Source organism: Electrophorus electricus, chromosome 6 (genome assembly GCF_013358815.1).
Source record: "Electrophorus electricus isolate fEleEle1 chromosome 6, fEleEle1.pri, whole genome shotgun sequence".
NCBI lineage: Eukaryota > Metazoa > Chordata > Actinopteri > Gymnotiformes > Gymnotidae > Electrophorus > Electrophorus electricus.
The window spans coordinates 23,538,849-23,564,560 of NC_049540.1; the positions used below are offsets into that span (position 1 = coordinate 23,538,849).

The 25,712-nt window shown below is 40.2% G+C and overlaps 1 protein-coding gene across 5 annotated transcripts in view; it reads right to left on the minus strand.

The window, feature by feature from the left end:
- Positions 1–2,585: 2,585 nt before the first annotated feature.
- The window catches only part of gria4b (glutamate receptor, ionotropic, AMPA 4b), a 63,319-nt gene continuing 40,192 nt past the window's right edge, over positions 2,586–25,712 (minus strand). The window contains exons 10-16 of one of the 5 annotated variants that reach the window (XM_027004781.2): positions 23,331–23,537; positions 20,469–20,842; positions 10,179–10,377; positions 9,665–9,912; positions 6,903–7,017; positions 5,740–5,877; positions 2,586–4,879 (exon numbers count right to left, since the gene is read on the minus strand). In XM_027004781.2, the coding sequence (XP_026860582.2) occupies positions 4,715–4,879; positions 5,740–5,877; positions 6,903–7,017; positions 9,665–9,912; positions 10,179–10,377; positions 20,469–20,842; positions 23,331–23,537 (1,446 nt within the window). In that variant the 3' untranslated portion in view covers positions 2,586–4,714. Of the gene's footprint in view, positions 4,880–5,534; positions 5,878–6,902; positions 7,018–7,902; positions 8,018–9,664; positions 9,913–10,178; positions 10,378–20,468; positions 20,843–23,330; positions 23,538–24,380; positions 25,701–25,712 lie in introns of those variants that run through there. The other 4 variants (XM_035527163.1, XM_035527161.1, XM_035527162.1 and 1 more) reach the window with 4 other exon arrangements.

Sequence of the window (25,712 nt, forward strand, 5' to 3'; positions counted from 1 at the left end):
AATCCACATCAGTCTTCAGTCTAAAAATGATTTTGAGACAGCAATGTATGTACCTTAAAATCTTGCTACAACTTCATAAATGTTTTGGTTTGTCAGGAGTAATATCTTTGTCCTATCATTCAGCCAAGTCTCCAGTCTAGACAGCGCACCACTAATGCCACCTGACAGTCACAGTCACAGCCTGTCACATGCAAGGCCTTTCTTTTTAACAAATTGGCCTTACTGTGGTGTGGACCAATAACAATGCTTACCATAATGTCCAAACATCTCCTGACAGGGGTGTCATGAAGCATTACGACCGCTTATACCATGACAACAAATCAGAAGAAATTACTTACAGCAGCAATGGAGCCATGTCTCGATTAACAAAATACCCGTTACACAGCAGAAGTCATAAATGAATGCGACCTAGATAGGTTGAATGAATGATAATAGCCTACTAATCAGGGCTGTATGGCAAATGCACAGCTCCATCTGGGAACGCCTGCCACAGGAGGTTGACCAGGGTGCCTTCCCATCTCCCAAGGTTGATGAGAAGTACAGGCTCATTCTCTGTGCACGCCTCCCTTTGGGCTTGGCTCCTTTGTGACTGCATGTTCAATTCATCCCTAAATCAATGTTCAGACAAAACAAACCAATGCACTAGCAAACTAAAATTTCATGTCCAAAACAAAGAAAGAGCTAATAACCTGACTCAAGCAGACAGAGCAACACTGATTCAGAAATGGGTTCATGCATAAATGCAGCCAATACTGAAGGTGCGATGGCACACAGAGACACTGCAGGTTTTAAGGAAAGTCCTCCAACTCATTTCCTGTGAAGGTCATTAGTTCTGCTTTCTTTGTTCTGGCATATGCAAGAACATCTGTTGTGGGAGAATGGCATCTTATCCCACACTTTCCAAACACTCTTGCTCTGCAGTATTTATTTGCATTTCCACTGCCCCTAGGTTTTACCTTTCAGCAAGGTGTCACCACAAAAGGAAGGACTTTCATTTTAATATCACTTGAACTTGCTGGGGTCAATGCTTTCCTACCTTGAATTCATGCATCATGGTTGCTTTGGCCATCTGCTCGGATCATGTGGTGCTCTCTAGCACAGCTATTGCAAGAAAGATAAACAAAGATATGTAGTAATGGTATGACTTGCATTTGAGACTTGAAATCAAAGTACTTCTTTGATAATAACAAACTCCAATCATTATCTTCTCATGCAAAGTTTATTTGTCTGTCAGACTTAATATTTTACTGCCTTTCTACATAGACCTTATTGCGTTATGATAACCCTGGGAATAACACTAAACACTTTGCTGTACTGGAAGTTCTGTCTGACCATGCTTTGCTGGTTTTCCACCCTGCGGGAGAGCTTTCATGAGCAGCAATAATGAGAAGGCTAGAAATCTACATATTCATTAATAGGAAATTAGTATGCCATGTATGCATGATGCACCACTGTAGCTACTATAGGTGGGGCAAGATGACGGCTGTGGTGTGAGCCATAAAGCTGTGGTGCACAACCATCAGAAAAGAGTATGAAGAGAATAAGCCCAGAGGAGGCTGGGGACTGAGAGTGTACAGACTGACTGTGGCATGCTCTTGTGTTGCAAATATAGTCGTAAATCTTCTTAGGAATTATTTAAGATATTTTTGCATGTTGACATATATACACTTTAAAAAAAAGGGTTTTCTTGCTATATATTCAAGAAGAAAAATGATTTTGTGGTTTATGGTACTTTGGACTGCAGGTTATCAATACCAAATAAGCACTGGGAAATAAAAATGCACTAGCTCTAATCCTAAACTAATGTACACTGACATATTCAGTCAGTTAGGGCATTTAGACAAGGAACTTTCAAAGGAAAATTTATAGGCATGCGTGGGTTATGCAATAGAACTGCATGAAGGCTGTTTAAATGTGTTGCAATTAGTACTGATGGTTATTATTGAGGAAGTCACCCAGTGAACATAACCTTCTACAGAATATGACTCATCCTCCTGACTGTCCTTATTTATATTCCATTTGGCAAAGGAAATAGTGCAGATGCTTGGGAACCAGGCAAAAATGACTGATCAAAGCCCAGTCTCTATAAGCCCATCCTAGAGAAAAGTCAGCTCAGTGTTAAGTCTTATCCCCATCTAAGCAAAAAGCCACTCGATTGGGGGTTGCCCTCAGCCTGATCATTAACCATTAGTTTGCGTACTCTTCACAGCAAAACTGCCTTTTATCAACTAACTGTTATTAAGCAGGCTCATTTCCTTTTGATGAACAGTTCCTGGATAAATATAGATGACTGCTATTGTTGTTAAAGTGCAATCACTATTATTTGGAGCCTTGGTAAAAATAGGTGTGGTGTGGACTCCCTGTCAGAAAGCCAATCACAGCTCTGCTCTGATACTTGTCTATGTTGAATGGACTGCACAAATGAGTATACAATTATGAAACTAGTACATTTTCTTTTTTGTGACAGGTCACCCACCTGTAAGTTACAGGACCCACAGTCTAACTTTTAGTTACTCAGCTTCACTGGCATATTTATTTGCAGTAGACCAACCCAATTAATCCAAAATAAAGACACATAGACTAAATATTTAGCATTAGTATTTTACTAAAAAAAAAAGAAGACCAAAATAAATATTTACAATTTAAACCAATGCACAATTGGTTTAACACAATTCGCACTGTATCAGGGCCACTATACTGAAATGTGTCTGTGCAGTGGCAGAAAATAAGAGTACATGTACTTCATCATTGTTTGTAGGTAGATTTGTCAAGGTTCTGTACTTGGATTGTTAACTCATTTTCTGGCAACTTTAATTTTTACCTTACTACAACAAAGAAAAAATGGCACTTAATCCAGCTCAATTTTTCTAATACACAAAAGTACATTTTAGAAAACAAAAACTCCTTATGTCTATCATACAGTCCAACATAACTTTACATTAGTGTAAGCTTAATAATGGTTTCCAGAGATTAAATGTTTGGACTGTCTGTAAATATATTATCATTGTTTTGTGAATTCTGAAAATGTAGTTTGAATCATACAAGGTGAACAATACAAACATGTTTTACTTAAGCTGATTTAACTTCCACATCTTATTTTTTTGAGGGAATTTACTATAGTTTGAGTACTTTACTTTTCCAGCAACTATATATGTGAGTCTCTGAGAGTAAGACAGTATGAGAGTGAGAAAGACATAAAAACAACCACAGATAGAGGACACAGGAAAATAACATAAAAACAGACCAGAAATTGCACTTTTTAAGGTAAAATGCCTGTGTACAAGAGGTTTGGGTAATAGTTAGTTGACATAGAGCAGTGTCCCATTGTAGTGTCCTGAAGCCAAGTGATGGTTTCAGTGTCCTTAATGTGGACATCCATTCAAATCTTGTGATCTCTGTAGACAGACTCATTCCTCTGGCTGGAGATGGCTCCATTGCTACAGATTCTGGCGGAGAACACTCTCAAGGCCTGGATGAGGTTACACAGTGTTTTGTAGAAAGGGCCAAAGCAAGGCTCTGACCATGGCTCTCAACGATACAGTGTCTTCAGAGTTTCAGAGTTCTTTTCTACACAGTTGCCGCTTTTTTGTTTCTTGAAAAGGCATAAGAATGCCTACTACTCATAAATATTGATATTTGATTCATAAACACATGGCTGCTCTAAAATTAACAGGCAGACAGTAAAATATTAAAGTACTGAAAATTTAGACATGAACAACCGCATAAATAAAAAAAATAAAATCTTTTTCTGAGCAAAATAAAACAGTCTAGAAAGTTCCATGGTCTACAAGAGCACAGTGAGTATGCAGGGCATGGCACTGGGGGTGGGCTTTTATTTAGATATACCATTAAACTGCCCTTCCCCAAGTCTGGGCTGAGCACATTTTCACTGCAGTTGATATCACGCCCATTGAATTCAGTTTTGGAGCTTCATATACTGTGTGTCTATATAAATAAACCATTTTATTTCTTCACAATTTTCTATTCATTATTGCAATGAATTATTTTCTAAATGGTTAAAAAAGAGAATTATACTTTATCCACTACAGAATCAGCTATTTACATTTGTTTAAAAAGCAAGCGAGTTTTACAGTCTTTATTTATATTTACAGAGAAATGTAAATAATTTCTTTCGTTATGATTTCAGAGAATATACATTTACTCTTCTTCACAGTTTTTAGTGAGTATTCATAATTAATACTGTTTGAATATTATTCATGTTACATCTAAAAATGCCTTGTACATGTGAATGCCCATTTTAACTATCAGTTATGCTTTTCCATGTCAGTGCTTCAGGCTGGCAAGGTCTACGGCCTTGTGTTGGAACAAACATAGTTGCACCTCATTTTTCCCAACAAATCATCAAAGTTCCATGCTGTGTTCTAAAATGACAGTTTTGTGGTCCTTTTACCCTCTTCATCCTCACTGCTGAACTTGCTCTGCCAGTGCAGCCCTGAATGGCAGTTCTTAACACAGCTTTCGAACACTGACTTCTCACATTCTGTGATCAATATCTCATTGTGGCCCACACTGATGATCTATAATGTCTTTGCCAGTTGTTTTCCAGTATAGTTAGTGGCCAAAGGGCTCTGTTTCGGCTTTCTAAAAACTGGTTGTGGTGATGGCTCAGCTCTGTAACGTTACTGCTACTCTAGGTAGGTTGTTATACTGTTTGATGTTAGGTGGAATTAAGGCACTTAAAGGTTTTTGGTTTTCATGGCAAGTCAGATGATACCAAAGCCAGTCCAGAGCTCTGTCGCAGGGAGGGGCCAGAGTGGACAGCTTTAGGGCAGTCAGGGGTGAGGACGCGTCCATTCTCGCCCACACTCCCTGTGATTGACAGGCGAGCCTTGTTCCGCATGGCTTCAGTGAAGGTCAGCTGGATTCAGAGTGGATATAACAAGAGAAAAATGGGAAAGGCAAGGGTGGAGTGAGATAGAAGGAGGGAGAGAGAGGAAGAAATGAGTGAGCCCCACAGCCTTGAGAGAAAAAAGCATCTCAGGATCACCATTATTTGAATGAACACAGCAAGCACAGACAAAACACCAGATTAAAACACACCTCAGCGATGAAGCATTTTAAATGCATCTGGCAAAGTCCTGCATTTCTACAGTGTTTAGTAATGAGAATTTCTAATGTGAGTTTTTGAAGTGTTGGCAAAAAAAGATTACGGATCACAGATGTGCTTGTGCATTTTATAAAATCTTAAGTCATGTTTGATCATATTAAGACATCTTATGTGTAAGGCTGCTTTCTTTATCTGCAGGTCTAATTCTGCAGTTTACTCTGCACTGTAGGGAATTTGCTGAGCAAGGTGATTTTTTAAAGAGACAACAGTTTGTGATTACAATCTATATGAAGTGAGAGCCTCAGTTTTGTGTGTAGACAAATGTGCAAATGCAGAAGTCTCCACTTGGCGCACACGGCGAGGGAGAAAACAAAATGAGGACATCACAGACATGAGCAGCTTTACCACGGGTTCACACGCTCAACACAGCAAAGCTACTGCGGCAGTACAGAGGAGCTCCACTTACTACAGTAGGACACCTACGTACGTCTGAGCGCCTACATCTCTATGCCTTCCGTCCCGTAGATGTTGTAACCCTCTCTATATGTGGCTAAACTCTGAGTGCTGTGGGCAGGACTGGGCGCTGGGGTTGGGTGAGGGTCAGGGCTGGGGAGAGGAGCAGGGTTGGGATTGGGTGTGGGAGAGGGGGAGTGGCTTTCAGCAGCTTCCACCTTCATTCGCTTGGCTTCGTTTCGGGACTTGTAGCAGAATTCGATGAGGGCTACCAGCATGGCCAGGCCCAGGCCCCCCACCAGGATGTAGAAGACCCCAGCCACATTACTGAGGCTAAGGGCCTGCGAACTCTTGTCCTGGAGGTAGGAGGATGGAGGAGAGACAGTTAGATGGATGGAGTAAAAATTCAGCACAAACAAGTATCCAGACCCCATTCAGATGCATGAAGCGCAACTGTAACTCCACATGACTACATTGCTTAATTCTCCCTCTCTCTCTCACACACAAACAGACACTGATACACATTCTCTCTTATGCTTGCAATTATTCAAATAAATGCACATTCTCACGGGCAACATTTATCTTCAGACTACTCTCCAAATTGAGATTTTGCTGTCCTTTCACTACTGAATGTTAAATGACTGTTAAACGTATTTTTTTTTTTTTCAAACCAGGCATCAGTTTTTTGACAGCAAACATGGAAGAATTTCTACATAATTACAATGGCAACAGTTTTTTTTTTGGTCACACTCTGGAATTAATTATCTCCATTATTTCTGGGTTTAGAGTAATACACTGTGAGTTCTCTTAAAGAGATCAGAAATAGCTTTTTCTCACAGAGCCTTACGAAATGCTTCACAGTTCAGGCTTTCCTTTCACTGAGGGATCCAAAAAAATCAGGCTCACAGTAGTTAGTCTGTCATGCAACAAATTGATATATTCTATGCAAAATCCACAAGTTACTTAAACTAAGTACTAGCTCAAGTTACTTAAACTAAGCAGCAAAGTCAATTCGTTAGTTTTCTCAAGTAATGCATTAGATGCAAGCATGTCTTATTCTTGGTTGTGATAGATATTAAAGCATGCATCAACCTCAGTGAAAAAGACTGAGTAGGGCATGCAGAAACTATGGTGTTGTTTGAAGCTTTGCACATATATCAAGCAATATACTTGTAATTTTTACATAACTGATTACATAACTGGTGTATAGTAAAACTAACATCTCTTTTAGAAAGTACATGCAATAACTAAATGCATGACTTTTTCAAATCTGTTTGGTCTTCCCTATTCTGTTTCTTGCTCTTTCTCTGACACACAGGCTGTCACTATGTCTGTGTGAGCATTTGACAACAGTGATGGTCCCAGACTTGTGAAGACTGACCTTACTTCCCGAGTCCTTGGGTCCACACTCGCCCTTATCGTACCACCATTTGTTTTTCAGCTTGTCTAAGATGCCTGATTCACTCAGTTTCAAAACGGCAAGGTTTACGGGCGTTCTTCAACCACGTAGGGGAAATAACATAAATAACATCATAGGACATGTTATTTTATGTTATTCAGTTATAATAGCTGACACAGCAGTAGCACTGGCAAAGTGACAGAGGACAGACTCCCACTGGAATACATGTCTCTATGCTCCTGGAGCAGAAAATTTTAGGAACTGGGGTGGAACTACAGACACATAAATGGGAGCCTGCTCCATCGCTTTGGGCAACGGGCACATACTGCCACGGCCTCTTTTTCTGAAAGTACCGGAGGCAGTTACTATTAGTCCACAACTATTGGCATACACCAGGAGAAGCACATGCATGTGACTGCATTATACATCACCATATCCTGTTTTGGTGAGTCCTTCAAACAGGACGAGATACTTAAAAAAAAATGTATATAAAAAAACTGCTTTCTTTGAAAACTGCTAAATACCGCAGGAGCATCATCAATAGATGTAAGATTTTATAGGGAAATCGCTTTTGAGAACGTTCCAGTTTTCTCATATAAAAAAACACAATTATACTGTGACTGCTGAAGGTCTTTTTAAAAGCCAATGAATCAATCCTGCAGTTTTCATCCTTACAGAGCTAGATGTAGCTCCCAGGGGAATAGGAATGATAAAAAGACACAGATTAAGTGCTAAGGAGAAAGGAATGCAAAGCATAATGTCTCAGTGCATCAATTCTAAACAGGGTGCATGGTTGTGGATACATCACATTAAAGGAGGACTTTAGATCTGGCAGAGAGCGAATATTTGTGCTCTGACAGTAACTGCTTTCCTCTGCCTAAATGGGGCTGGAGCAGTGGTCAGGTTTACTTGGTATGGCCCTGGCAGATGCACTCGTTACAGAGGAATGTGGTTACCCGCACTGGTTGACATAGTGGCTAACCTTCTCACCACCTCCTCCGCTGCCACACTCGCCTTTGTCGTACCACCACTTGTTTTTCAATTTGTCCAACAGGCCTTGTTCATTCAGTTTTAAAACTGCCAGGTTAACTGCACTTCTTGAAACGATAAAACATAGTTTGTCAGAGTAAGCAGTACCCAATCAGTTAAAACAAACAAAAAAAAAAAGACAGAAAAAATGATGGGGTGGAAAATTCTAGAGTTTTAGTGACCTCCCCATCCCTCCCACACAAAACCCATGAACACACTGGACAAACCTCCCATCATTTGTTTCCACGTTATGTAAAATGCACACTGACGTGGTTTGTTTTTAACAATAACAACAAAGGACCTGTAAAATAAAAGAACTGAAAAATCTATAGCTCCTGTACACACCCTCTCAGCTCTCTCCTTCCTCAGTCTCACTCGCTCGCTCTCTCTTTCTTCCTCATTACTCTAGTCAATATAGCTTTGAGATACACAAAGGACCTTCACAGTATTGAACACCTGTTTTTATCCCCCGAGACATTTTCAAATAGCTTAAATGAGCAGTGAGCATCTTGAAAAGTGCTGAATCAGGCTGGTCCTTGACTCTAAAATCCTTTATCCTCAAGCCAAACTCTCATTTTCCAATAGCTACTCTCCTTTACATGAGCTGGCTAACAATACATTAATACTTTTAAAGACCAGGGGCATTCTTGCCCTGTATATTACTATTCTCCGAAAATTAGCAAATAACTGCTCATATGAAAATGTGGCTAATCATCAGTTATGATCAATTATCACAGTATAAAACATTTATATGATTTTCAGGTGAGGTTTATCCAGAATGCCTATCCTAAAGGAAACACTGATATACACACAGAACAAAGGAGGAAACACAGGAGAAGAATGCAGTAAGGCCCGTCTGAGCTAAGGAATGAGAAGAGACATCATAGCATTATAGCAGGCAGTCAGGGAGCTCAGAGAACGCCCCAGCCCTGCCCTGACCCTGCCACATGGCCGGCCCAGACTGTTCCCTGTTCAGGCAGGCTGGAAGGACACACAGACGATGGTAACTCCAGTAAAATGGCCACTGCAGGGAGCTACCGTCATCTGCAAGTGACACTTTTTCTCTTTTTTTCTTAATAGACCAAACATTGTGAACATTGTGGAGTTTACAGACCGAATAGTATGAATTAGTAGGATTTGATTCCCTGCAATTCAGTGTCATTCTAAAAGGAGGTTTAATCTCTCTCTCTCATTCACTCACACACACACACACACACACACACACACACACACACACACACACACACACACACACACACACACACACATTGTTTTTATATCTTTGTTTAATCATTTTTTCAGGCCATCCTTCCAGTCTGTAAATTCCACAGCAGGCACAAGAACAGGGCAATGTCAGACAGGGTTGTGGGTTCTCTGGGATCCTCATTAAAAACAAACCATTATCAACATGTTTAACACATTTGTGCATTTCATCTCAGAATCAATGGTATCTGCATGCAACTCAGTTAATCAAATTAAACGTCTCAAAGTCATACAGTCTCAAACAAAATCATAAGGCACTACTGCAGCAGTAACTCCACTCCAAATAATAATGTTCACAAATGCAAGAAAAGTGAAACAAGACAGGAGACAAGGGGAAAGAAAGAGAGAGAGAGAGAGAGAAAGAAAGAAAGACAGAAAAGTGAAGACAGGCAAGCCAGGGAAGGTGGAATACCATAACAACACGTGACATATTGTTATACTACTCCACCCACCTTAACTGTGAGCCCTTGGGCGTAGCCACTCCGTAGCCCTTGGAGTCCAGGTTGCCTCCGACCTTCATGGTGTCACAGGGTTTGCGCTGCTCTGTGTACTCGTTCATGGTGGACTCCAGCAGGAAGGCATACTTCCCCTTGGACTTCCTCACCCGGGCCACGCCCTCTGCTGTGGTCTTAGTGAACACTGTGGGCTCGGCTGAATTCATGTAACCCCACATTTTCTCATACACAGCGATCTTTGACCTCTAGGAGGTGGGACGAGAGTGACATTGAAGTGTACAGATGTACGGTTCCAGTTTGTATTAGGTTTTGTTACTGATAGATTAATAAAGTGAATGCACACAGATTCTACTAAGGTCTAGGCATTCTTAAGTCATACAAATAAATGTTATGTGTTTCTTTCAGCTGCCTAGTATACATAAGCATTACTTTTAAATGCCTTAATTAAACTGCAGATAAAGATATAAACTGTGCCAGCTCAATTCATCACTCCTCAGTCTGGTTTACTCACCTTAAAGAATTCTTTGGTGGAGCCTGAGTCTAGAGTGCCATACGCTATGTCTGTTTGCTTTGCCAAGTCTTCAGCACTCTCGATGGGTGACACCATCCTCTCCACAGTGAGGAAGGCTGCCAGGTTGGCTGTGTAGGAGGAGATGATGATGAGGGTGAAGAACCACCACACACCTCCCACGATACGACCAGAGAGAGACCTGCCCCGGGGGGTGGCAAGAGATGGGTTAGAAGAGAGGCATGCTTATAACAGAGAGAGGGATCAGGGTGGGGGTCATCAGAAGTGGGGTGGGGGTGGGGGGGGGTTAAAGAGAAGAGGCAGTGAGAAGCACCATCAGTTAATGCAGTGTGTAAAGCAGTGATCAATGTCTTTGGACAGATCCATAATCAAACATAATGAGGCCAAGGCTTATCACCTCAGTGTGGGCAATTGACTCAACATGAAACATGCAGTGGACCACCGGAGCGAAATGGCAGCAGCGAAACTCCTCGTTCTTGAATGGCAGCCCTGCAGTACTCAGCTTTACCCCAAGCTTAAGATGTGTTCCACCTTACAAAGTGCAGGCCATTAAAGCAAGCCTTGAAGTCACAGTGGTCATCAAAGGGTCAGAGGTCTTGTGCACTAGGACCCTGCCTGGGAGCTCTAGGAGAGACTGTAGCTGGGGGTGCAAAGGCTAGTTCAAGGGCTTCTTTCTTTTTCTCTGAGTGGATGACAGATTGACAGCCATGGTGGGCAGAACAGGACGTCATTGATGAGTGTCTTCATGGGGGTGGAGTGAGAAAATCCAGCACCGCTTAAATTTACACCCTACACTGATTATGCAAATTGTTTCATGAGACTGATCAGAAGGATGTGTGTTGTGAATGTATGCCTTTCTTTTCTTGTTCTGGGGATTCTTGCATTTCTATATTGGAGTGCACCAAATGTGAATCAAAACTAGATTAATAGTGTTGAAATGGAGAGAGAGAGTGGCTGCTTAAAGAGCACGGCTGTCAACCTCCTACATCTCTAGTACATGTCCACACTGACTTGAAGATAGTTTTGTAATTATGGTCTTATGAAACCCCACGTGAAATGGCTGAATGCACTGGGGAGTAATTGTCTACTGTTAAACTCCAAGGGGCATGCACACACACCGCCCACCATGGTGACGTCCAAGGGACAGAGGTGTCTGAAATCACAGTAACCATAGCTAATCGATTTGACTCTATAAGACGAAGTCAATTTAATAAAAAGCCTCAACTGAGCGGACATGGCACTGGCGACGTGCTCAGCGCGCTGCTTTGCTGCTTCACTGCTTGGCATACTGGATCATTCATGAGGACATATGATCCATGACAAATAGGCATTCTCTCTGGTCCCTCCCATGTCATTGCTTGTAATACAGCCTTTCTGATCACAGCACAGTGATGCGAGTCTGACTGTCACACACACACACACGCACACACACACACACACACACACTCACACACACACCTGCCACCAGTACATGTATCAGAACAGCTCTTTTTAAGGCAGTGTCATTAGCGGCACATTATACGTATATTGTTGACAATGAAATGCTTTGTATTTGTCACCAGAATCAGTACTTATGCACTTGGCTCTGGTGCCTGAAGTCTGTGTTCAACAGAGTCATTAGACATCAAAAAGTCAGTTTATGTGTTCTATTGGGTGAGAGAGAGAGAGAGAGAGAGAGAGAGAAACAAAATATATTTTAAGTCTCTGAAATGAGACTCCGCCTACTGGGCTCATTCTCAGGATACAGATCTAGAAGTGGACAAAAGCTCACAGTGGACATTATCTACCAAAAAGGCTTTTTAGTCAAGGGGAAGAACCAGTCCACTGAGAATAGGTGAGTATTATGATAGAGTAGTAGTATGAGAGGGTGGGGGGACCTTGAAACACTGTAGATAAATGAAAAGGTCACTGCCTGAAGCCCTAGTAAGCCTCCAGTGCTTTATTTATTCATGGCTTGCTCTCTACTGGCCTGATTAAGATTTAATACCTGCAAATCAATTTCTCCATGCATGAGGCCAAAGCCATTCGCCATCACCCTCCACATTACTGATCTCTAATTTTGCTGGCAGGTTGAGGGGAAAAAAGTGCTCCCATTTCCTAACTGAACAGCAAGCAATTATATTCCATTTCCTGCCACTGCCGGATTCAGAATGGAGCGTCAACCCATTTGGCAACGCCTTGAGGTATGTGTTGCTATGGCATGGACATTTACTAGTTAATGACAGTGCAAGGTCGTTTATAGAATTATGTTTTGTTTTGTTTTTTATTATTTTGTCATATGCATGAATGATTCAAAGAAGCAGTCTCGAGTCCTAGTCCAGTGGGAAAGGGCCTCAGCTGTAGTGTGAGCTCCACCCACCAACCTCTCTACTCTCATATGTCTGGCCTTATGAGTGACTCACATCCTCTCACTAGCATCACTACCATGAGCTTCGCCTCCGCCTAGCCCTGCAATAATTTCCCATCCATTTCCAGAATAAAGGAAGCTATTGAATGGAGGCAATTACTGAGGCATGATCGACCCTAAAATACAAAAAGTATAAAGGAAAAAAGAGAAGGAGAGATTGACAGAGAGAAAGAGAAAGATCGAAAGAGAAAAATGGAGAGAGAGAATTTTATCATGCTGTGCAGGAAATGCGTTGGGATGATGAGGAGATCTGGAGCTGAATAAAGGAGGAAGAGGAAGTACTGAATTGGGAACAGAAAAAAAATAAAATATATATATATATATATATATATATATATATATATATATATATATACAGAGAGAGAGAGAGAGAGAGAGAGAGAGAGAGAGAGAGAACGAGAGAGAGAGAGAGGGGTCCTTCATCAGCTGTGTAAGCAGTATGTCTTGCAATATATACTATTATACTATTATACTAACTGATAGATAAACAGGAAATAATATCACACTGACCAAATGCATCTATCACCTTGTTCACATAACACACACACACACACACACGCACACATTTATTGTGCCATCCGTCGTGGACTTCAGGCATTGGCTAGTCAGGGGGAGTCGAGTAGGGCACAGTGAAGACTCCTATAATGTCATGTGCTTCTCTGCAGATTTATTCAGTTTAAATATTTATTATGCTGGACAGTTGATTTGCGTGTGCATTTGATTCTGTCTAATTCAGCCTTCATCTTTTAGTTAAGATTTAGCATTTTAGAATTGTTACTGCCGTCTTTATTGTTTTATGTATGTTTTATTGTTAATAACCCTGTCCTCATTTCCTACTTACATTAATTGTTTCTGCTTGTTTTTGTTGTGTGTGAGCCATGTTAAAGGCTTTGCTGTTGCAATAAAGAGCGTTTCTCCGAGAATAACTGTCTTTGGAATCTCATATATATATATATATATATATATATATATATATATATATATATATATATATATATATTTTATTATTATTTATTTATTTAAAATTTCCAACTGGTCTTTTTCCTTCAAGCTCGTGTCTGGAAGATTGAGAGTGCTGCGTAGTATCTTAGCTATTCCCAGGATGGATTGCACTTTTCTTCTCAGATGTTGCTCCTGGGATCTGCTGGATCCATTCCCCCAATTTGGGGGTCATAGATCCTAGTGCTCCAATTACCATGGGAACCACAATTGCCTTCACTCTCCACATCTTATTTACCTCTTCTTTCAGCCCTTTGTCTTTCTCAAGCTTTTTGTATAGCCTGTTCATCTGCGATCTTCCACCTGCCTGGTCTCCCATGATGGTCCCTGCTCCTCCTCATTCCCATCCTCCTTGGGTTTCTGCTGTCTGAGGTACTCACTAAGCACTTCATCACTTGGGGCCATCATCCTGGTATACAGCTTGATCATGGTGGTTCCTCCTGGATATTGGCTCTGACACTCACTAGTCCTCTACTCCCTTCCTTCGTCTTAGTGTAGAGTCTCAGAGTGCTGGATTTGGGATGAAACCCTTCAAGCATTGTGAGGGGTTTCCTTGTCTTGATGTTAGTAGCTTCTATCTCCTTCTTAAGCCAGTTTATTATACCATAGGTGTTGTTAACTGGGACGTTATTTCTCCCATTCAGCTGACTTCTCAGGACTTGCCTCCCTTCGTAGGTATTTGGCTATAGCTGTTTTCCTTGTGGCCTCTTCATCTTCCCCATTTGCCTGTGGAATTCCAAGGTACTTGTAGCTGCCCACAACATGTTACCTTCTGGTAGTGCAATACCCTCTGTTCTAGTTACCTTCCATCTCTTTGTAACTATAAGACCACAGTTGTCCAGTCCTAATGTTGCTGTATATCCTGGTAAGATGGATTAGTGAGTCGATGTCTCGTTCATTTCTGGCATACAGATTGATGTCATCCATGTACAGTAGGTGGCTGGTAGATTCTTCATTCCGTAGCTGGTGTCTGTAGCTGCTCTTGGCGATGATCTCAATGAGGGGATACAGACTTATGCAGAACAGCAGCATGTGGCAGGGCATCTCCTTGGTAAATCCCGCACTTGATGGTGACTTGTGCTATTGGCTTGAAGTTGGTCTCTAGGGTTGTCTCCCACAGCCCCAATGAGTTCTCACTTAAGGCTCTTAGAGTGCTGTTGATATTATACAGCCTCAAGCATTCCAGGATCCATGTGTGGGGTACTGAATCATAGATTTTCTTGTAGTCAATCAAGGTGGTGCACAGGTTGGTCTGTCTGGTCTTACAGTCTTGAGTGACTGTATTATTCACCAGTAGCTGGTGCTTGGCTCCTCTGGTGTTCTTGACAATGCCTTTCTGGGCCCTGCTCATGTATTCAGCTATGTGCCTACTCATCTTAGCTGCAATGATGCCTGTCAGGAACTTTCATTTTGTGCAGAGGCAGGTAATCAGCCAGTAATTGGATGGAACTACACCTTTCTGGGTCCTTCAGTATCAGGACTGTCCAACTTTCAGTTAACCATCCATAGCAGGTGGTTCATTTGTGCTGCCAGGCACTCATGGAGTGCATTTAGCTTCTTCAGCCAGTAGTCATGGACCATGTCAGAGCCTGGAACTGTCCAGTTCATCATATCCGAGATCCTTTCTTGGATACCTGCTAGTGTGATGGTTACTTGATCCTGTTCAGGAAGGTTGCTGCAGTCAGCTCTCAGGTTCTCTAACCACTCGGCATTGTTGTTGTATGATGCCTCCTTCTCCAATATGCATTTCCAATATTGTTTCAGACAGAGGCCCTTTGGAATTGGTCCACTGGAAATGACAAATCATTACTTTTGATGATTCAAAGGTGTTCAACAAAATGATCAGCAAGCCTTCTATTGGTTTCTCCAATGTAAATCTGATTACATCCCTAGCAAGTAATACAATAGAACATCTCTTACAATAATGCACGAGAAAGAATGGGTGATAACAATTTATCCATTTGTCCTAGTTATTTTAGTGGCTGTGTTAATAATTTTACATGCAGCACATTTAGAGCAGTGTAGGCTACAGTACCGCAGTTATCTGAATGGTCATTTATCTCATGTTTGATGAGCATGTGTTTGATGTTTTTAGTGGAGGATCTTTAAAATAGGATGCAATGTCAGCATCATCCTGGAGGATTCTGAAGTGTTTAAGTATAATCGTAGCCACTGCTTTATCTGTAGGATGATAAGTCAGCACCAAAGGAATTCTTGTTGCCTTAGCATTAGATTGTTTATAGCTCAGTGAGTCCATTCTCTGAACAGATAGAATATGAGCAGAGGCATCATCTTAGAAAATCCACAGTTATGAAAATATTCACACATTTCCATAGTTTTCATGAGGAAGTCTTCATTCTCAAGTTTTAATATCTGTGAGTAAAGGATGACTAAAGTAGAGGGGGGGGGGGGGGGTTGCAGCTAAAAGAATATTCCACATGAGTAACTGCAGTGTACTAATGCACTGCAGTGTACTAATAAAAAATGTAGAGATTGTCATAACTGCTGTGTAGTACACAAGGTTTCCAAAGAAGTACTTCTGAAGTTCTAAGTCAAACCAGTTTATAGTCAAAACGGTAGCTAGATGTTTAAACATTCATTCCATGAAGTTCTATAGTTCCAATAGTAATATTAAATAGTACTAAGTTCTTTTCCCTTATGTTTCCTAACTTCATTGTGCCATAGCAACAAATGCCAATGCAAACAAGTACAAAAGGTGTATAATTTTTTCAGACTCTTTTGTTATGTTTCAGATTCATGTTAAAATGGATTCAACTCATCAGTCTATACACAACACTCCACAACAGCAAAATCAAAAACAGCTTATTGGAATGTTTTATTCTTAAAAAATGAAAAATATCTTCACTTAGTACTTGGTTTTGCATGTCTTTATGTTAGAAGATTGTTCAATTTTCTTGGCACAATAATTGGATGGACTGCATTAATGCATAGCCATTTTCAGGTCTCTCCAGAGAAGCTGGAGATACAAGTTTTCTTGCTGGTATGATTCAGATCATTGTCATGTTGAAATTTTTACCTTCACCCCAGTCTGAGGTCCTGGACACTCTGGGAAAGGTTTTCAACCAGAATTGTTCTACATTCTTCTGGATCCATCTTTTCCTCTATCCTGACTCATCTCCCAGTCCAGGTTACAGATAAACATCCCCACAGTATGCTGTCACTACCATGCTTGACTGTAGGGATGGTATTATTGTGACCAATATTGTGGTATTATTGCGATTATTGTTTATCAAGGACTGAGAGTTGTTCCGGTGTATTTCATCAAAGAAATCTCTAATACCTTTTCGTTAGGCATGGCTTCCATCTTGCCACTCTACCATAAAGGCCTGATTGGTGGAGTGCTTCAATCCATGGTTGCCCTTTTGAAAAGTTCTCCCTTCTCCACAAAGGAAACCTGGATCTCATTCATAGTGACCATAGGGTTCTTGGATACCTGTCTGACCATCATCCTTGATTATTCATATCTAGGAAGACTGATGGTGCTTCCAAACTTCTTTGATTAAAGAATGATGGAGGCTACTATACTTTTGCACTTTTAAATTTTATACCTGTGACCTGACACAATCTTGTCTTACAGGTCTACAGATTATTCTGCTGACCTCACAGCTTGCTTTCTCTGACATACACCATCAAGGTGTATGCCTGTCATAACTATGCCCAATTAATTCACTTTGGCACAGGTAGACATCAGTGAAGCTATAGAAGCCTTTCAAGGATCATTGAGCCAAGTAGGAGGCCTCAGAGCTCAACTGAAAATGTAACAAAAGAATACTTATATAGTCATATTTCAGTCCTTTATTTTTTAATATATTTACAGAAGATTCCAATGTATTTGGGCTTTGTTGAGTTGTTAATTATTATGTGTAAATAAAAATAATTATCCATTTAATATGAGTCTGATACATACAAAGATGTCGACAACTTCAAAGGGACTGAAAATATTCTATATATACTGTATGCCATTAAAACAAAACATAAAATTGAAACATTGTCTGAAGGTGTTCAAAAACAAACACCAAGCCTTCTGTTTGTTTCTACAATATATAGCTGATTACATCTCTTGCGAAAGATACAATAGACAACACTTGCAAGGGGAATGCAGGAGTCAAGGCTTATCACTTTATAATATAAAATTGGAACAGTAACAAGTAAGTAAGTGAGTACGTAAATAGGTAAATAAATAAATAAATAAATAGATAAATAAAATGTCAAATATGAGTGTTTGTTTGCTGTTGAGGACATTAAAAAATTAGCTTAATATATGCAATTTTAGGTTTGGCCAATTTTTAAAATATATATAAACTATTTTTATCAACATGATTCTCACTATCAACACCACTACCTTGTTCAAATGTACACTCAGACATTTTTCCACACATACCTCCACCGCCTGCACATGTAAAAACACACACTTGCAGAAAATATGTAGGATTTGAGGCAATCGCAGTATTTCAAGGACTTGCTTGACAGAAGCATGAAGACTGCAGGGAATTGGTGAAAATGACATATGTGACAGAAATGGCTTATCAAGAGGTTTTATATAGGAAAGCTGAATTAACAAACCTCTTAGTGCAGAAATACTATGACCAAAATTAGCATAACTCAATACACTGCTGCGTTTTCTGCAGCAGACCTGTTTAGACCTGTTCCACTGGCTAAGTATTAGGAATGTGAATATGGTTTTTCTGTCTGCGGGTGCCTGATAACGTCTTCTGCCCATGTGCACTATGATTCCTAGAAGAGTCAAACAGCCGGATGCTAGCTGTTCTGAAGCCCAGAGATCTGTTCTACTGGTCTACTAACGACACTTGTCAGACAACTGTGCCAAAGAAAAAAAAAAAGAAAAGAAAGCAAAATCCCCCACAGGAATTCAGACAAGACTTATAGCCCTGTCCAAATCTATCACAGATGCTGGCCTCAACAATCACGTCATCCTTTATCATCATTCATCTTGTTTTGGACAGGTGTTTTCCTGCTGTGATAACCATCACCATGTCACAATAGGGAGAGAATAGGATAACTAAAGATGAAAATGATTAAATATGAGATGGAATGGAATTAAGTTAAGGTCCTCTGCTTGAAAAGAAATAAGACACAACTTGAAGTGCCAATCTTAAGCAAGCAAAATTCCATTTCGTGTTTCTCCATCCAGTGATAAATAATTCTAACATATGTGGACCTTGAAAGTAAGCGCAAATCTACAGCTTTAAAAATTCCTACTTCAGCTTTATCACATGTGTATGGAATCATTAAGAGAGTTTCCTCATAAAGTGTCTTTATCCTCTACAAATGATCAGTATGGTATGCCCTGCTGTATATTACACTATGATTGCACCAGCTTTGCACAGATCACAAAACAACATATTTTAGCACCAGAGAGATTGTGGAATAATGCCTGAAGGAAATTAACAGAATGTAAAATGTTGATGCAGTTCTTTTTGCTGTGCCTCACTCTGTACAAGATCCTTAATAAATTAGCATTTGACACAATCTCCCTTTCTCTCTGCTCCACGCATCCTTATTAGGTCTATGCTGGGATGATGAAAGACATGGGCATCTTATAAGTCCTAAATGAAATCCTAAATGAGTCTTCTTAAGCCAGATCAAAACCATAGGGCCTGCTATAGTGCTGCGGGCAGCAGGCTATAGCACCAGACGGCTGGACCCTATGATTCTGATGCCACTCTAAGTACCTGCTGTCTTCTGTCACGTGTTGCTCTTTCTATTGCTCCTTTGTTCCCCTTGTCATGTGAGTGATTTCTTATCTGGCACGAAGGGGGCTGAAAAATAGAGTCTGTTTTTTTCTCTTCTATTGATAACATGCCTTAAAAACTCCATCTATGGTCATGTAGGTGTTATAAAGCAGAGAAGGAGAATGAGGTGGATAGAGAGAGAGAGAGAGAGAGAGAGAGAGAGAGAGAGAGAGAGAAAGAGAGAGAGAGAGAGAGAGAGAAAGAGAGAGAGAGAGAGAGAGAGAGAATGAGAGTGTAGACAGCACAGATAGCCACACAAAGCTTAGGGTCAACCGAGCGGGCAAGGGAAATGGCCAGAGACAAATAACATTAAAAAAATTGTATGCAACAGAATGTGAGTACAAAATAAGCTTCCTCAATAATGGGGATGTTTCAGGCAGACCTCAAGAGTTTATTTGCAGGACAAATGGGTGAGGGCAGAAACTGAACAGCATCGGGCAATGACCTCCATGATTGTTTACTGATAAAACCCCACTGGGTTCACAGAGAGTGAGATTCATCAAAAAGCAATGCAGACCAGCAATGACACTTCACTCACCACCTATGGCCCTTCAGCACAGGTGAGACACGCCATTTAGCTGGCCGAATGAGACAAAGATAATGTATTTTGTAGGTGCAGAGATGCACTGAATTACAAAGACTCTGGCCACAGATACACAACAATGAGAGATGACAATGTCATTTTGTCCTAATAAGGGAGAGAAACATATGGTGTGGAATTACAGTAGCATTCATCCCCTCTGCTTCACCCCCACACATAAAGCAGCAAAGCAGACACAATGATAAAGCAATTTACATTAAGGTTAGTCTGCTGCAGAATACTGATTACACATCACTCATTCCTTGTTCTCCTAGTTGCAAATTACGTGCACTTTTCAGGCAAGTTGTTTGGATACTCTTTGTCACTATGGTAACTATAGTGCTACATGTCTATTTCAGGTGTCTGGAATTAGCATATCAATTCTCCTGATACCTTTTCATGAGGTAACCTGAGGTTAAGAGACCCTTTCTCCAATAAATAATCCCCTAAAGAAAGAAATGAGGGCAAATGAGCAATTTAAACGGTGGGTGAATGGGGGTGGTGTTGCTCACCTGGGAGTGAAGTCACAACCCTGCTGCATGAAGGCACCCAGGGAGAACCAGAGACTGTTGAAGATCCCGAACTCATTGGGGGGCTGGTCAGTGGGCAGACTGTCGGCGCCCTCGATGGGCTCCTCCGTGTGCCACTCATACGGGCTGAAGCGGCTGACCAGGAAGAGCACCACGCTCACGCCGATGTAGGCGAACACGATGCACATCCAGATCTCGTAGGCTAGAGGGTCCAGGAAGGAGAACACGCCTGGCTTGGACTTCTGGGGCTTCTTAATCATGATGGAGATGCCTAAGCTCATGAAGGGCTTGGAGAAGTCAATGACCTCCTCCCGGACCAATGTGATAGTCAGTGGAGCCACAGCGATTTCCGCTTTCTGAAACCAGAGGGGGGATTAATTTGTACATTGGCAAAGAGAAACAAGATAAATCTTCCTTTGTAACCAACACAGTAAGTGGTAATGTTAAATACATTTTTTAAGATGATAAGAATGACACCTGTGCATGGTACCTCACACTGTTGAACAAAACCCCAACAACTGAAGAGAAATGAAGAACATTCCATTCTTTTCCACCCTTTCTCTCACATCACATTTTACAGTTCCTCTAATTGGACAAGGCTTTGCATCTTAGCCTTGGAAAAAACTAAGCAGCTAATCCTTAGGGCTTAATTCTGCACAGCTGAAATTTGTGGAGGACGATGAACCAATCAAGTCAGAGAAATAAGACGGAAAGACAGATGTTTAGGTTTGGCTGCAGTGTATTGTTACATGGTAACATCCAAACACTCGATTATTGTTGATTTAGCAACACACCCGACCTCGCCAGGACTGTGAAGGGCTCAAAACTAATTCAAAGAAGAAATTAAAATTTTGTCATAATAGGCTGGCACTTTGTTGAGAAAATACAAAAAAGGTTATATATTTTTCATGCCTCAGCATAAATCTACAATGTGTGTATGGCTGTATAGTGTATGTGCATGCACTAAAATACACTGACTTGCCAAAGTTTTTTTTTTTTTTCCGGAGGTGCAAGGAGTGTCATGCACTTTTACTGGGGTTTGGTAAGGAAACTGCTGACATAACCTTCTCAAATCCACCCCAAGTCTGTCCAAAAGCCTCCACAGAGAATGGCTATTCCATAGCCATTTTAACCCTCATAAGTGCAATGTTATTGAACTGTCTTGGGTCTTTTACTCAGCTTTTCACACCAAGTTACACAGGCATTGACTGCCCTTGAACTGAATATTTTATCCCAAAGCATGAACGTGCAGGGTCCGCAGAATACAGACTAGCCTAGCATGAACTCTGCACCGTGAATTGTTGTTCTATTGCTGTTACTAGGCACATCTGCATACTTTCAGAGATGAGTGGTCACGTCTCAATAACCGCATTGACCTTTGCCCCACTACAAATGTTCAGCTATTATTAAGGTCTGTAAATCAATGAGCTATTCTTGCAGTTGTGAGTTCCTTCAATCATGATTCCATGCTGGGGGGTTAATTCTAGCATGCAGTCACATTTGGTAGGCAAACTGTTTAGACAATAACATTTGGTCAAGATAAGACTTGAGGAATTCTGGGCTATGCTCACAGTTATAGAAAAATAATTCTCTTTGCAGAGAGAGGACATGAGCACGCAAAAGGAAATATCTCTTGAGTCTAGCACTCCCTAGCTCACTCTTGCTCTTTTTCTCACTCTTTCTCTCGTGCTCACTACCGCTCTCTTTCTTACTCTCTTTTGTGCCTACTTCTCTTTCTCTCACTCTCTCTTCCTCTCATACTCACTCCTGATCTCTCACTCTCATGCTCACTCTTGGTATTTCTCACTCTCTCTTGTGCTTACCCCTGCTCTCTCTCATGCTCACTCTTGCTTTCTCTCTCTGTTTCTCTCTCTTCTCTCATTTTCCCTCTAGTTCTCTCTTTACTCCATGCTGTATCTACTGTACTCCATGCTTAATCTCTGTTACTTACAGTATGCTTTATATATGCCAACACAGTATCCATCCAATAGAACTATTTAACCAATTTATTTTATACCGCAGTAAAACTGCCCATTTTCCTTAAACCCATATGAAGCTCAACTTTTTAAAATACCACTGCACACAAAACGTGACATAGTTCAAGACTAAATAACAAAGTAAAGTTAACCCCTAGTCGTCGACACACATGCCAGAGCACGTGCTCGATATTTTGCACATCATCTGCCTCTCACCGTGTGATTCGTGTGTCACTCAGGTCTAGTCCATCTAATTGCCATGAGTGATTGATGAATTTGTGTGTCAATCTGTGTGAAATTAACCAATAAACAATCATAAAATCACTAAGAATTTACCTTTCACACAGGAAACATTTCCTTCTCCGTTCAATCGACATCTAGCTAGCTAAAATGTTGCAAATTTACCATTGCAGAGATTCCGGTGCTATTTTGTTTCACAATGATTATAACCTATGTTACACTTAAAACAATCTTTAGCATATTTAACATATCATGACCAAATAACTGGCCTACAACAGACGTAAATCTCCTCAATATCCCAGATTCCATTTCATGGGGAGAGAAACCCTTGATGCTAAAATTATAACAAACATGCAATTATATATTTTCAATGAGTATTTAAACAGCTTTATGTGGCTTCATTATTTCATTATTTTAGTTCTATCATGTTTTTATATGTTTGCATAAAGCATTTTGCCACTGTGTACAAAATAAACTTGCCTTGCCTTGCCTTCCCCAGTGCAGAGATTCCCAGGAATTACTCTGTTCTAATACCCTTTCATCTGCAGTTCTAATACCCTTTCTAATACCCTTTCATCTGTAGTTCTAAACAGAAACTAAACAGCTAATAGTTCAGAAAACCTCTTACCCCGTACACCAGCTCCCCAACCATCCCGTTCCAGATCTTGGTCTCTGCATCCCGGGCTCCATACTTCCCATCTGGCACAATCGAGATCTTGTATTTGATGCCAATGTGTTTGGCGATCTCAGATGCCAGATCCACGCAGTATCCCTCATACCTGTCATTACCCTCGTACATCTCCCAGTTTTTCTTCAGCATCACATAAGGTCCTTCCTGGAAGGAGCAAACCACACAAGAGGTTCAAACTGGCAACTAGTCAAGACCTCCATTGAGCCCAGTCAATTGTCCAGTTCATGTAATTTTGTACAATTGTTGCAGCTTACTCCTCTCAAGATGGAAAAACAAAAATAAAACAGGAAAACTGCACATTAATTTGAATATAAAATAGCCCTGTGTCTAATTTTTCACACACACACACACACACACACACACACACACACACACACACACACACACACACACACACACACACACAGACAGACACACACACGCAAACACACACATGTGCACACACACACACACACACACACACACACACACACACACACACACACATACACACACACACACACACAAAGAAAATATAAAGAAAATATTTACAAAACAACAACAAAAGAAAATACAGTTTGGAATGTTTGAAGAAATAATGAAAATAGTGAAAATGTAACAAATACATAGGGTGCAGGTTTACTGTTTTACTATTGGTCCTACAACCATTTAATTACAGAACAGCAAGTACATAGAATATCCATTTAGTTTAGATTTACACCAGTAAGTAATCAGATCACATGAAAACCTAAACATCCTATGCAATTATAAAACAGATAAATGAGGTCATAAAATTAATGAACAAATGTTATCAATAAAGATAAACATAACTGAGTATATGCTAGTGAAATGATATGTAAGATCAATGCCACCATTACCATTAATACTACTAATATAATGTGTGGTTGCTAGTTATAAATTTGTAGTTCACTATTTAATTATTGTATTTTGTATGTTTGTGAGAGAGAAAGAATGAGATGATGTAATTGTGTCTGTGTGTGTATTGGGTAGATATACCAATACAAAACAAATACAAAACAGGACCTAACATAAAAATATTTAAATATAATTCTAAATAATTGAACCTTATAATAGGAGACAATTTATTTTAAGGTGTGGTTTTGTAGCATTTTCCTAGTTTTTCCAAATATTAAATATTAAACTGTAATGATAACACAGAAATTATGGTGTTAATATTTTCAGTATAATACAAACAAAAGAAAATCAGTTTGGGAAAACAAAGAAAAATACTAAGGACAACAATGTCATTACATTATTATAATTCCACCATAATAACAAACATAAATCGAGTACATTTGTCTAATAACATAAAAAATTGCCATGAGAGGGAAACAAATTTCCATAAGGATCCTGCAGAACCTGTCTCACTTCTCAGAGGTTTTCTCTAAGCCATATGGCTAGAATGTAACCATGAAACACAGCCCAGCAGGGCCAATCAGGTGTTCACCCCCAGAAAACAGAGAGCTCTTCATTAAATGCCAGCTAGGGATTCATTTCATCTTGAGTTTCTTTTTTATGTGCAAAAATGCAGCTTTTCCTTCATATCAACACATTTGTTACAAGAGCAATAATATATTGTTCTTGGATAATGTTTATAGGTAAAAGAAAAGGCAGGCAATTTATCATAAGCCATACATAGTGCTACCAAACACAGGCTATCTGTTGCCCTAAGACATGCTTTAGTGCAGGATACTCAGTCATGCAAAATGACATCCCAAGAAAAGCCACAGAAAAACACACATACAAGCTCTAACCTTAAAAAGCTGCCACAGAGAGAAATACCAAGCAGCAAGCATCAGAGAATAATAAGATGTCCTACCGAACGTCATCAGTATCTGAAAAATTCCTAATGAATGCATATAAATATAAATAATAATAAGCACATACAGTGTTCACTGTTTCACTTAGAATAGCAAACAAACCCCAACCCTGCATGCTACAAGACCACATCTTGTTATTTATTTACAATACAGTACCATTCAACCTTCTAATTTACTTCTAAATAAAACCTCCTTTAGATTCATTCAACACATGTTTTCTAATGAATGAGATGATAGTTCTTGCAGTCATCCTCCATTGTTCTGGTCCTTAATGAATCCTTGTCTTTGTCTTTGCCTGTGTTTATCCATGGCTCACTTTCTCATCATGAAGTTCATTTCAGCTCAGGAAGTGTCTGTCCATGGCACATTCTTATTGCTTTCAGTTTAGAGCTGTTTGTGTCTGTCCATGTCTTAATAAGGGCTTCATTTCAGCTGTGCAGAGTCCGTCTGCTGCTCAGTTTCTTAAAAGAGGATTCCTCAACAGGGGCTGAAAAGAGGA